Consider the following 13,091-nt stretch of genomic DNA (forward strand, 5'->3'; position numbering starts at 1 on the left):
CACCTGGGAATAATTTTCAGTTCAATTGAACTTGGCAGGACTCTGAACTTCAAATTCTAGCATTGGAGTTTGCTAGAATGGAGTGGCCACAAGGCTAAGTCTTGGGGTTGGGAAGTGAATGAAGTTAGCTAAAGATGTTTATCTCATAATGTCCGATGCTCTGATAGATTAGAATTCATGTTTCCTTTTCCTTTCCTCTCCTTTCTCATTTTCCTTCCCAAACCAGGTTTTACACCTTGCAGTGTGTTAGGAAGTGGTTGTTGGATTTGTGGATTTTAAAAAGTGATTCTAGAAAACAGGGAGGAAAGAAGGGCAATGGGGTTAGCTGTGGCTACCTCCTTTTAAGCTTTGAAGCTCCAGTGGGAATCAGTCACAATTCCTTGTCATTTTAGGTTACATTATTTTTGAATTAAAAACAAAACAAAACAAAAAAAAACAAGGGGGTAAACGAACACATTTAGGAACAGAATAGCTACTGTTACTGGTTAATACTTTTCCCATGGAGTTATTTTTTGTCTTTGTTAGAAAGGAATGTCCTAGTGAAGCCTGGCTGCTTCTCTTTAATACTACAGAAAAACATTTTTCATGCTTATTCTTACACTGGCAAATTTAGTTGGTAAGATAAAGAATATATTTTCAAGTTTCAGTTGTATTACTCGCTATTCCAGTTATTCCACTTGCTCTGGTTTCACAATTAAAGAAATATTGAAATGATGCACAGATAAGACAAGAGTGCGGCCTGACCCTGACATCAAATTCTGTAATGAACTTCAAGTGTTTCTACAGTAAAATATACTCTTCCATTCCAGAACCGTTAGTGCAATTCTTAAATCAACCAGAGAACGGAAGGTTTATACATATTTCTTTGACCAACTCATAAAGATGGGAGTACATGAGATCATTCAGATACCTTTAACACCAACTTGGGACTTTGTAACTGTTGCAAGTGTCAGTCAAATTCTGAGCACCACGATTTGAGAACTGGAAATCTTGCAGAGAATTTAAAGAGCCAAAGTGATTATTAATAACCCTGACAAGTTGTAGAAATGGGCAGATAATTACAGGATGAACTTAATAGACAGATATACAGAGTAATTTAGAGGAAGTAAACTGCTATAAATATAAGTGAGAAGACTTGGCTTTGTGGGAAAAGGTGGGAATCAGTAAACCACAAGTGAAACATGAATTAGCCATATAGTACAGTTGCTTTATTATTTAAAAACCAAAACTTCGTAGAGTACATTAAGGGAGACTGTATTCAAGAGAAAGGCAGTCATCCCTTAGTCATTTATACAATTATTTATTAAGCACTTTTGTGCTAGTTGATACTGCTGGGTGCTGGAATAAAATAAGGAAAAAAATCAAGATCTGTACCTTCACGAAGCTCACTGAAGTGTGGTAAATGATACAGCAACTACCTTCAATAGTCTTTAGTTTGTATTCTGCAGCCAACTACATACAGCAAATACTAAAAGCTACTTGAGGTAGGGAATCCATCCTATTTTTACCTGTTGGTTCCCATTCCGTGCCTAGCACACAGCTTGTAAGCAATCAACATGGATTAAGGGGTAAAAACAGGCCCTTATAAAGAGCTAAAATTTAAACAAGTAATCACTTGTCTGATCATCAAATATGTCGTTCGAAATTCTCAGTTTTTTCTTCAAAGCGCAGTAAACAAACATTTGCGCTCCTATGACTTGCAAAACAGTTCTCAACACAATGCTTTGTGTGTAAAAGGAACGGCGGGAATGGATTCAAGTTGCGCATCGTGATAAATGGCGTGAATATCCTGAGCGGGTGGACAGCCCTTCTCCGTGAGTTTTTTCTTTTCTTTTCCAGTCACCAAGACAGCACGCGTGTGCAGAAGCTGCAGCGGTGGGACGCAGTGCTAAGTCTGGGGGCGCCGACACCAGCTCGCGCGTCGCGAGCTCGCCTGGGCAGCTCGGCGGTCGCGGCGAAACAGCTCCCACGTCCGCCTTCCACCGACTCCTCGGTCTTAGAGCGGACGAGGCGTCCCCCCAGAGGAAAGACTGGGCGCCGCAGACGCCCCTTGGAGAAGTCCCCGGCCACTCGCCCCACCTCGGGGTCCTGTTCCTCTTGGGCTTCCCCTAAACCCTCCGGCGGGCGCTCCAGAGAGGCCCGTGGGACGCGATTTGAAACGGGTCGTGCCCAGCCCAGCCCGCATCTACTCGCCCGGCCAACAGCCCAGCCACAGCTTAGGGACTTTGAGGCGCCCGCGCCCCTTTGTCGCGGTATCTCTCGCCCAAGCAGGCCGGACGCCGAGGCCTCGCGGTATCGAGCCTCCGTCCGCCCCGCCTCCTCGCCCTCCACTCGGCCCCGCCCTCGCTCTCTCACCCCTCCCCCTCTCCCGCCTCGCTTCCCCGACAATCTCCTCGCGCTCCCGGCCCGGCACGCGCGCTGCGCCCGGCCGCCGCCGCCGCTGCCGCCGCCGCCGCAGCTGCCGCCGAGCGTTCCTCCGCTGCGCCTGGCTTCCAGCTTCGGGCCGGAACCGGAAGTTTGGGGGGCGGAGCCCGGCGGAGGCCAGGAGACCGAAAACGCGGCCGAGCCCGGAGCCCGGAGCCGGAGCCAGAGCCTGGACCAGAACTTGGCCGCCGCCTGCACCGCTGCCGCTGCCGCCAGCCGCTCCTTCCCCGCGCCGCAGCCGCCTCGCCGCCACCGTCGCGAGCTCGGCCACCAGTGGTCCTCGGACTTTAGGTGTCCGGGTTGAAGGTCGGTCCGGACGTCGGACCCAGTCGGTTCCCAGACTGTCCGGGCGGCTGCGGACGCCGCCGCCGCCGCCGCCTCCTCGTCGCCTCAGCCTGGCGTTTTGTTCCCAGAGACGGGAGAGGCGAGCGGAGCTGACAGTGATTTTGACAGTGATTTAAACCCGCTTTTGTTGTTGTTGGCTTTTCGTTGTTTGGTTTTGTGTGTTGTGCGTGTGTGTGGCGGTTTTTCCCCCGTGGTGCATTTTATTTTTTATCGTTGTGCTCTTTTTTCTTTTCTTTTTTTAAAACCCAGTGAACGTTTTTTTTTTTTAGTTTTTAAATTTTTTTATTTTTGGTCTGGGCTTCCGAATATGTTTTATGACGGTTGATTTTACACCAGGAGGTTTGTCTCCGAGGAAGACCCAGGGAACTGGATATCTAGCGAGAACTTCCTCCGGATTCCCCGGCGCCTCGGGAAAATGGGAGCTGCTGCAAAGTTGGCGTTTGCAGTCTTTCTTATCTCCTGTTCTTCAGGTAGGTGCAGGGAGCGCGGCGCGGCGGGGCTGCTCCTGCGGCCGCGGCGGCCGCTGCTGGGGGCCGCGGCTGGTGTCGGGTCGGAGACTCCAGTGAAGCCTGAGGAGGTTGCCCACTCCCTGCGCCCCTCGACTGCCACCCCCCTCCCAGGTCTGATTGTGATCTACAAACCTTCATGCATTTTTCTCCTTTTGAGTTGGGTCGGCGAGCTGATAAGAGTGAGTGCTGTGTTGTTGTGGAAGTGAGAAAGTCATGTTTTGTGGCCATAACTGGATGACAGCGCTGGTTGGGTTGCAATTAAGCCGCAAATACCACAAGTGACAATTTATGCAAAGGTTGAGATCTGAAAGGAGTATTTAGTGTGGACTCCTCCAAAACAAGGGTTGCTTTTTGTCGTCGTTTAATTAGTGCTTCACCGGTAAATATCACGACATAGATCAGGCCAGTTGCTGCTTAATTTTGGCTGTGAGAAACAATACATCCTATCAGCAATTTAATCTGGGTCTCCCCTCACGTTTTCTTCAACTTCAGTGTCCAGCAGTGTTAAAAATAGTTGTAGTGGTTGTTGGAGTGTTAACTATAACCCAGTACAGAAGAGGTATGCCGCTTGGTGTTGGTAATATGCTGGCTTTCAACCACCATTTGTATGCTCTTTTGGGGCATAGATTTTGCTTACCTACGGAATACTTACTTTAAACGCTTTGTATTGAAGCATTGTGTTCGGTTTAGAACAATCCATATGAAATTGATTTTGTTAAATATAGTGGACTCATAGAATAGGTTTTAGCTCAAGGTTGGGGGAATAAACTGGCCATTTTATATTGGAAATTTTGATTTTGTGAGGACGTTCTATGGTTGCAACCAGTGGTTGGAACAACTATCTAGTCTTTTGTATTTGAAATTCTATAAATGAATACAGCATCTAGGTCAAAGGTGTGCAGATGTACATAACAGGAGAGTTAGTTCAATAGATGAAACATTTTAAAGAAGTCTCATTGGATTTATTTATCGTAAAATTTAGTATTTCAGTTACGAGCTTGTGGCATAGAATTACAGGGGACTGGGGCGGGGGGGGGGGGGGTGAGCGAATTGACAGGTTTCATGGCCATGTCTTTATCTCGTTTGCCACAGGAAAATTAAAGGGTGGTAGTCTTCTTTGTGTACCTCTGTGGGGTGTGTGTGTGTGTGTGTTTGTGTGTGTGTGTTTGTGTCCGTCTTCCCCACCCCCCTTTAAATAGAATCTTTTGTAATGTATAGAATTTTGCTGAATGGTACATTTCCTTGTGGTTAATAAATGGATAAAGTCTAGTCTTATGTCTGTAGTGGTATTGATCAGTTCCGGGTGGGCTGAATGTGTTGTGAAATGGCGATCATTGCCAGAGATTAACCAAAAGAATCATGTCTGTTTAAATGGAAGAAGGAACATGCTTAAGGCAGGCTGACAGTTCTTTTTGTGCACGGTTTGGGAAGGAAGCTAAACAATGGTGTGTCTGAAATGAATGAAGGCCTTGATAACACTGAACCTCTTGCTTTTGTGACATGACTTAACCATGTAGTTTTTATCTTTCCAGTAGTACTCTTTTTTCTCTGCTTCTATATGTTGTGGCTGGTGAACTCCTCTTGTTCAAATCCCTTGTTCTGATCTCTTGCCCTTGAGGAGGGGCATCATGGCCACTGACCAAGGAATTGTGGACATTATTCCCTCCCAAACCCACCTGAGTCACACTAATTGATGAAGGAGGTTATTCTTGAGCAGTCTCAAGGTATTACTTCTTGAAAAGCAGGCTGTCGCTACAGATCTTACAGCTTCCTCTGCTTGGTTTGGTAGTGGAAATAATTGAGCATTAGTTTCTTGTGGGATTATTTTCATTGGGCCAGGATTATTTTCAGTGGGCCAGGAGGTTAATAGCTATAATTTTGAAATAAAGTGATTTTGTTGCTATAGGGCATATAGATATTCCACTTACATTAAACTAATATTATATTGTTGCATAGGCTCTTTAAGATGAACATTCCCAGTTGAACTAAAATATGTGATTCTGTTGAAGATAATTGAAATAATCATAAAGACCTTAATCCATATTTATACATGAAGATTTTGAGTACTTAAAATGTCTGATTTTTAAAAGGCTTTTGTTATGGATTAGATGCACTCTAAAGAAGGGTTATTGTGTTTCTCCAACTAATTGATTTTTCTACAAAATGTGTAATCTGACATGTTGGAAGCATGAGGTGACTGTTTTTATAATTTTAAAAATTCTCAGATTGTCAGTTTTTCATTTCTAGATACTTGATTTTTTTTTTTTTTAAGTCAAAATGGGAAACAATAGTAAGGAACAGTTTTGTTCCAGGTATTTAGAAGGGATGTTTACTATGGCGTGGACTCTGATTTTTCAGTTTCCATCCCATGGTATGTATTGTGGAGACTGATTATGCAGACCATTCCTGTTGGATATGGCCAAGTGTATAATTTGCTCCTCTCTCTCATTCCAGGGGAAACATTTCAAATTTTGCCCCTATCCTGGAGTGCCTTCAGATTATCTTTGATTTTGAATTTTTTCATTCCTCTCATACTTCCTCAGATTCTGTTTCAAAACATAAATCTTAGTTTTCTTTTTATAGCCGTTGTGGTTTATTTGTATCTTTCCCCACAGTTTGTTAAAGTATAAGAATGACTTTAATACTTGCCTTAGTATTTAGATTTATCCTATCTACAGTTATGCAGCTATTGTGGTATTTGAGTTGCATTGAAGTAAGTTGAGAATTCCTTTGGATTTTGTGGGAGCTGGAGCAGTATGGTCAGTGTATTTGATGAAATAGGAAATGGAAATATGGTAATTATGTTTTCTTCAGTTCAGCTAGGCAGTACTGTGTATGTGTGAATGTATGTGTGGTTGGAGGGGGAGTTGACAGTACAGAGAATCTTTTGGGATTCTCTTGAACTTTGACTAACAAGTGATGGATGTTAAATATTTTATTTTCTAAAAGGCAGAATCTCTTATAAATGCTGTCTGTGGTCAAATTCAAATATAATATATTGAAGCATGGAGACCAGAAACAAAATGAAACAAAATTCTCCCTCCATTCATTTTGTATTTTTTTTTTTCCTATTTATGATCTAAGCCAATAGTTCTCAAGCTGGGGTGATTCCCCCTCCCTACTTCCCCAAATCCCCATTCATGGGACATTTGGAAACATTTTTGGTTGTCACAACAGGGGGCGGGGTGTGCTACTGGCATCTAGTTGGGTAGAGGGCAGGGATGCTTCTAATTGTCCTACAATGCACGGTACAGCCTTCCACAACAAAGAGTTATCTGGCTCAGTATGTCACTAGTGTAGAGGTCAAAAAACTCTGTTCTAAGAAAGCCAAATATTACATGTTCTCACTTATAAGTAGGAGCAAAATAACGAGAAAACATGAAAACAAAGAACAGAACAGCAGATACTGGAGTCTACTCAAGGATGGAGCGTAGGAGGAGGGAGATGAGCAGAAAAGATAACTATTGGGCACTGAGCTTAATACCTGGGTGGTGAAGTAATCTGCACAGCAAACCCCCATGATATGAGTTTACCTATGTAATAGACCTTCACATGTACCCCCGAACCTAAAATACAAATTTTTAAAAAAGGAAAAACTCAGTTCTAAACTCTTAAATTTTAAAAGCATTAGTTTATTAGTAAAAGGGCTCTGCTGTTTTCCCCCTAAAGTTAGTAATCTAAATTTTACAAGTACATGGTATTGATGATCTCCAGGGGACCTTGTATTGAAAGTTTTTAATCTTTTCATTATCTTTTAAATTAGAATATGATTAAATTAGAGAAACAGACTATAGATATGCACATTCTTTCATCCTATTATACTATAATAAAAATATTCTGATGACTTATGGATAAACTCTCCTATCACCGATTTTGATAGAGTGCTCATGAAGACTGCATGTTTCTGGACCTGATGAATGATTGCTTAAGGTGTCAAGTTTAGTATATTTGCTTTAGATCCAGGATTTTCTTTGCCATGATATGATCTTTAAGGATATTTGCCTTTACTTTATTCTTACTGACATCATTGGTTGCCTTATGGTGATATTCGTGTGTGTTTAACATGTTGCCTGAAATATGTTCACTGTTACATGTTCCCTGAATAGTTTCAAGGTAGAAATTCTGTTTTTTTAAAAAAGATATTTCGTTTGTCTAGCTAACTTTAATTTCAAGAAACTTTTAACCTAATCTCTTAATTACATAATTACCTTGAAAATCATTAGCTGGGTTTTGGTTACCGTTAGACTAATTTACGATACAGTAAGTAATATTTTATGATCTATTGCAGATCCTTTCCCTTTTTAAGGTTAAATCTTGACCATAATTAATAAAATGCTTACCTTGTTTTGAATTCTGGTTTTAAGGAAGTTAACCCAGCCAACCAAGATAAGAATTACAGTGAAACTCTTAGCAAATTAAGTAGCGTTATACCATAGAGAGGAAAATTCTAAAGTAATTCCCGCAAATGGTGTCCAGATGAGCCTCACAGTGTTTTTGTAACACACCTCTCCATACCCTTCACTGATACTGACATTTTCACCTTTTGGGTCCACCAGACTCACTGTTCTTAAGAAGTGAAGCACAACTAAACCGAATGAGATTTTAGTAATCTCTAAATTGTTTATTTAGATTCTAAGACTTTATTTTGTTACATTTTGACTTTTTAAAGTGTTACTCTGATTTTCTCATCTTTGATATCTCATAAGTCCGTGATTACAATTTGTCTTTTCATGGTCTGTTATGTTGCCAGTTGCCATATTGTCTCAGATTATAGGTAAGCTTGGCAACATTTGATACTAGGGTCACTGGTATGCCTTAACTTTTTGCTCACTGCTCTGTAACTCATTGTTTTTTCCATTCTCTTTCATCATTGTTCCCTTTCCATTTTCCTCCCTTCTTTGTCTACTCCCTTTTCTTCCCCTGACCCTTCTGTACTTCCCTATACTGCTTGCTTGTGGAACCCACTTGTTGCTTAGCATCATGGGTGGCTCAAGAGGGCTTACCCATGGTTTTAATGAAAACGAATTGAATTTAGAATGCTTGAGAATTGACCAGATAGTCTTTTCCACTGTTCTTTCATTTGCTGGTTTCTGGACTACCTCACACACCGCCTTGGGAGTAGTGTTACTCTCTTGGAATCAAATGGCTTGAACTTTAGATTGCTCTTATTCTCTTTTTTAATATTCAGGTTTTCCTTAACTCTTTGCTGCTTAAGAAAAAGTTTCACTCATATTATTATTCATTCATCATTTCTGTTTAAGCCAACATTTGACTGGACCCAAGAGTATATTTATTGCCACTGATAGGACCACATTAGACTTCCTCTGTGGTAGATTTAATTCTGTTAGATTGTAAAATAGTCATGTCTAGACAGAACATTGATTTCAAATTGACTATTGAACATGAAAATTCCGGGAATAGTGTATAGAGGAAGGAGGAGGAGGAGGAGAAATCAAGAAGGTAAGAAAACTACTGTAGATAGAAGTTGACTTTCTGTCATTCTCCACCTAGATTTCTTTTTAGTCACTTTTGTATACCCAGTGCATCTAGAGGTCAGGCTTTGTTTTAATAAAGAGACTTAAGGGAAATATGTTTTTGTCTCTGAGATTGGATTTTTTTGAACTGTTAGAGTGGTGAGCCTGAGGAAAAAAATTGGAAAGTTCATATGGATAGTGATCAAGAATGTGGTCATAGAGGTTGGTAGACTTGAGCTCTGGTGTCAGCACTGCCGGTACCTAGCTTATCTATCATTTTCTCTTACTTGATTATTGTAGCACTTTTCTAGCTAAGATTCACCAGTTCCCTATCACTACTTCCTTTTCTTTATAGTCCATCTACATAGCTGCTGGAGTGATCTTATTAAAAAATAAATCTGAATATGTCACCTTTGCTTAAAACCTTCCGCTGACTGTGGGTCACCTTTATCATAGAATCTAAAGTCTTAGAATGTCATAAAAAATCCTTCATCATTTGGTTCCTGCCTATTTTTTTTAACCTCTTGGTATTGGTTAAGAGTATAGACTCTGGATGTAGACTTAATTGGTTTAAATCTTGGTTTCATAACCTAGCCTGGGTCAAGTTACTTCACCTTTGTGTGTCTCAGTTTTCTCATCTACACAATGAGGGGGTGTTAATAGTGCCTACCTCAGAGAGTGGTTTGAATATTAAATGCTAGGTGTTCTGCTGCAGCTTCTCCTCAGCATGAGTACTATATTCCATCCATACAGACTTGACTTGCAGTTTCTTAAATGTGTCATCCTTTATTATATGTCAGTATGGTGCCTTCCTATATGTTACTCTTCCTCTTCCCTTTTTGGTTTTAAGACTGAGAAGTATCACCTCCTTAGAAACATTTTCTCTGTCACCCAACCCAGATTGAGTTAGTTGCTTTCTGTTCATCTAACACCTTGTAAATGACCTTGATTTCAGTAATTATTGCAAATGTTTACTTGCCTATTTCCACTTTAGACTGTGCAAATGTTTACTTTCCTGTTTCTACTCTTTGAAGACATCTTTCCTTTATCCACACACCCATTTCTAGAACCTGGTACACAATAGGTGCTCAGCAAATGTTTATTAAATGAATGAGATGAAATTATTTCACCTCTCTGAGCCACAGTTGCCTTCTTAATGTATTGAAGTGGTGAACTTGGATTAGATGACCCCTGATTTTTTTTCCTACTCTAAAAACTTTATGATTCTATAATTTTAAGGTTAGAGTTCAGTGGTGACATTTTATTAAGAAAAGATTTTGCTGATTGTTTTGATATCTTTAAGTTATGTTCAAATTTAAATTTTTAAAAATAATTAAAATTATAATTTGAATTATATAGATTTAGAGGGGATCTTAGGTATCTTCGTGTTCCATGGCTTTCATACTTTTTTGATTATAATTCACAATAAGAATTACACATTGCATTATGACTTAGTTCCCATGTAGTAGTAGGGGTGTGTGTATGTGTGTGTGTGTGCATCGGAAATGAAAGTTTCATGAACTGTGTACTCTTAACTATGTGCAGGACACTTATGTATTTTTATATTATATTTCATTTAAAAATCGTTGATCATGACCCATTAATTGATTCATTGACCCACTAATGGATTGTAAATCCCTAAAACCAGTGACCTGGTTCAACAATCCTTATTTTCTGTATTCAATACTCTTTTAGTGGATAAGGAAGCTACCTACATAAATGAGTGCAATGAAAAATACATGCACTGAAAAATATGGTCATTAATTAATCTACAATAGAGAATGTATGCCTATTCATAGAATATAGGGAAAACTGGTCTCAAGGGACAGCTTGGCTCTTCCCCGACTAAGGTCTTCTCTCTTTTGGACTAGTCGAATAAACACGAAGGTGCTGAAACAAAATTAGATTGTAATTTGGGGGAGTTGGTATTTTTTAATTTAGGAAAGACTTGCTGGACTTAATACTGGAAAAAATGTCTTAGCAGAAGATTAGGAAAGATATTAATCTTAATATGAAGGAAAAGACATAAAATAGCATCAGGAACACAACAGGCATTTGAGAGTAAACTTGACCATGGATGAAGGCAAGGTGGGATGGAGAAATTTTGACTAAATCTGAGGAAGAGATTTGTGTGATGAAGAGAGTTCATAATTGCTTGATGGAGTAGGACAATCTCAGGGTATTAACTCTTAAATTCAGATGAAAACTAATTAAAACTGAGGAGGTAAGAGTGAATGATACATATCCTGATGTATGTCCCAAATACCCCATATGTGGATATAGGACTGAAAAGCAACTCAAAGACTAAGGTAGGATGATAGCACTACTAAATGAAATTGGTAAAGAAGTAATGAGCCAGAGGAAAATTGAAAGTGCCTTCGTAACTAAAAAAGTTTACAGGCAGATATAGTTTTAGATGATAAGCATGAATAAAAATAAAGACATATATTTGGAAAAACAGGAGTACGTAATAAAACATGATAGCATGTAATATTCTCTTAAAAGGGCAGGCTGTATGATGGATATGTCTTCATTGTGATGTCTAGTTAAAGAATTCTAAGCATTAGTGGCTCAGTATGTTGTTTATGTTTATATGATGGTCAGATTTCAGTAATTACTCATACTGGTCTTCCAGATTATATTCTTTGAAATCTGTATGAGACCCTACAGTAAAATATACTGTTCTAAAGAAGTAGATTTAGATACTTTTCTGAACTTGGTATACGGTATTCACACTTGAAACCTAAACTTTTCAGTGACCATTCTTTTGGACTAGTTTTTTTCTTTGGTTGGCTATAGTCACACTGGGAATCACTTTATTCCCTAATATTGCTAAAGAAAATAAATGTAAAGCAAGAAGATAGTTACTACATTAGAAGCACTGGCTACACATGTGGGGAGGGATTGCCTTTCAAAAGGTTTAAAAATTGAATCAAGTCTTTACATATTGTAATAAAAGTAAGCCTATTTATAAAGCTTAGAGGGAGTAGTTTTCCTAGTTATGATTATTAACTTTAAAATTTTTATTTTAAAGGAAAAGTCTACTGTTCTTCACATCTTCATAACTATATGTGATATATCAAGCTTGTTCCAAGGCATTATTTCAAGAGGAAGGGGTATGGACAAGTTATGAGATCTTGGCACATTTCTGAAAATCTGAGATTAACTTTTAAAATTTGTAAACCAAGATGTATTAAATGAATTGATATGCCACATAACACAACAGCTGGTCCAGAGTAGATCTTACATATTCGTTTTTAATCTATCTTTAAGTCCCATATAAAAGGATATGGTATGTAAAACATTAAAAAGATAGATTTGATTCTTGGGGGATATTTACATTTGCAGGTTACTTATCAGTTAATGTGCAATAATACTCTGACTAAAGGATACAGCCAAAGAACATATCATTATAGAGAGCCAGATAGCTGCCAATAAATATCTAGAATATTCAAATATCATGGTTCCTTACAAAGAGTTCTTTAAGGTCTCATTGTTTTAGCATGCATTAAGAAGAAGCAATGGAGTAAATCGTCTCTATTTATTAGTGGGAATTTAACACATCTTTTTTTCTTGGGCAACTTCTCTTAAACTTTTTAAGTGTTTTAGAACTTTTCAGTAGAAGTAAAGTTTTGAAAGATTCTCAAGTCTGTTTTTAGGTACCAGCTACTTTAAGCTTTGAAAACACAAAGCTTTTCAATGACTATTCTTTGAGATCACTATTTTGAATGTGGTATAATATTTTGGACTAAAACTTAAGAGTCTGTCGTTCAAATTCCTACTTTCCTACTGACTCTTCTTTGACCTTTGACAGCCATTAAGATTTCACTTTACTCATCCTTAAATTAAAGAGGGTGAAATAGGTATTCATTCACTTAACAAATCAATATTGAACTACACGCTAGACACTATGGTAAGTGCTTGGGATACAGCATTAAATATGAAGACAGATATGATTATGCCTTTCTGGAGCTTATAGTCATAAAGTAAGTAGTCAAATGAATAACATAATTACAAATTGTCCTATGTGCTCTGACAGAAACTAACAGGGTGCTGAGAGGATTACTCTCTATTTGCCTTATCACATATCACATCTGTTTACTTTATCTACCTATTTCTCTTTTTTTTTTTTTTTTTGAGACTGAGTCTCGCTCTGTCGGCCAGGCTGGAGTGCAATTGTGCGATCTCCACTCACTGCAACCCCAGCCTTTCAGTTCAAGTGATTCTCCTGCCTCAGCCTCCCGAGTAACTGGGACTACAGGCGTGTGCCACCATGCCTGGCTAATTTTTGTATTTTTGGTAGAGAAGGGGTTTAACCATGTTGGCCAGGCTGGTCTCG

General features: G+C 39.3%; 1 protein-coding gene across 1 annotated transcript in view; it reads left to right on the forward strand.

The window, feature by feature from the left end:
* Nucleotides 1-2,549: 2,549 nt before the first annotated feature.
* The window catches only part of ACVR2A (activin A receptor type 2A), an 87,814-nt gene continuing 77,272 nt past the window's right edge, over nt 2,550-13,091 (forward strand). The window contains exon 1 of the mRNA XM_023217463.2: nt 2,550-3,239. Coding sequence (XP_023073231.1) covers nt 3,185-3,239 — 55 coding nt within the window. The 5' untranslated portion in view covers nt 2,550-3,184. The remainder of the gene's footprint in view (nt 3,240-13,091) is intronic.

The sequence above is a fragment of the Piliocolobus tephrosceles genome, chromosome 11, assembly GCF_002776525.5.
Source record: "Piliocolobus tephrosceles isolate RC106 chromosome 11, ASM277652v3, whole genome shotgun sequence".
NCBI lineage: Eukaryota > Metazoa > Chordata > Mammalia > Primates > Cercopithecidae > Piliocolobus > Piliocolobus tephrosceles.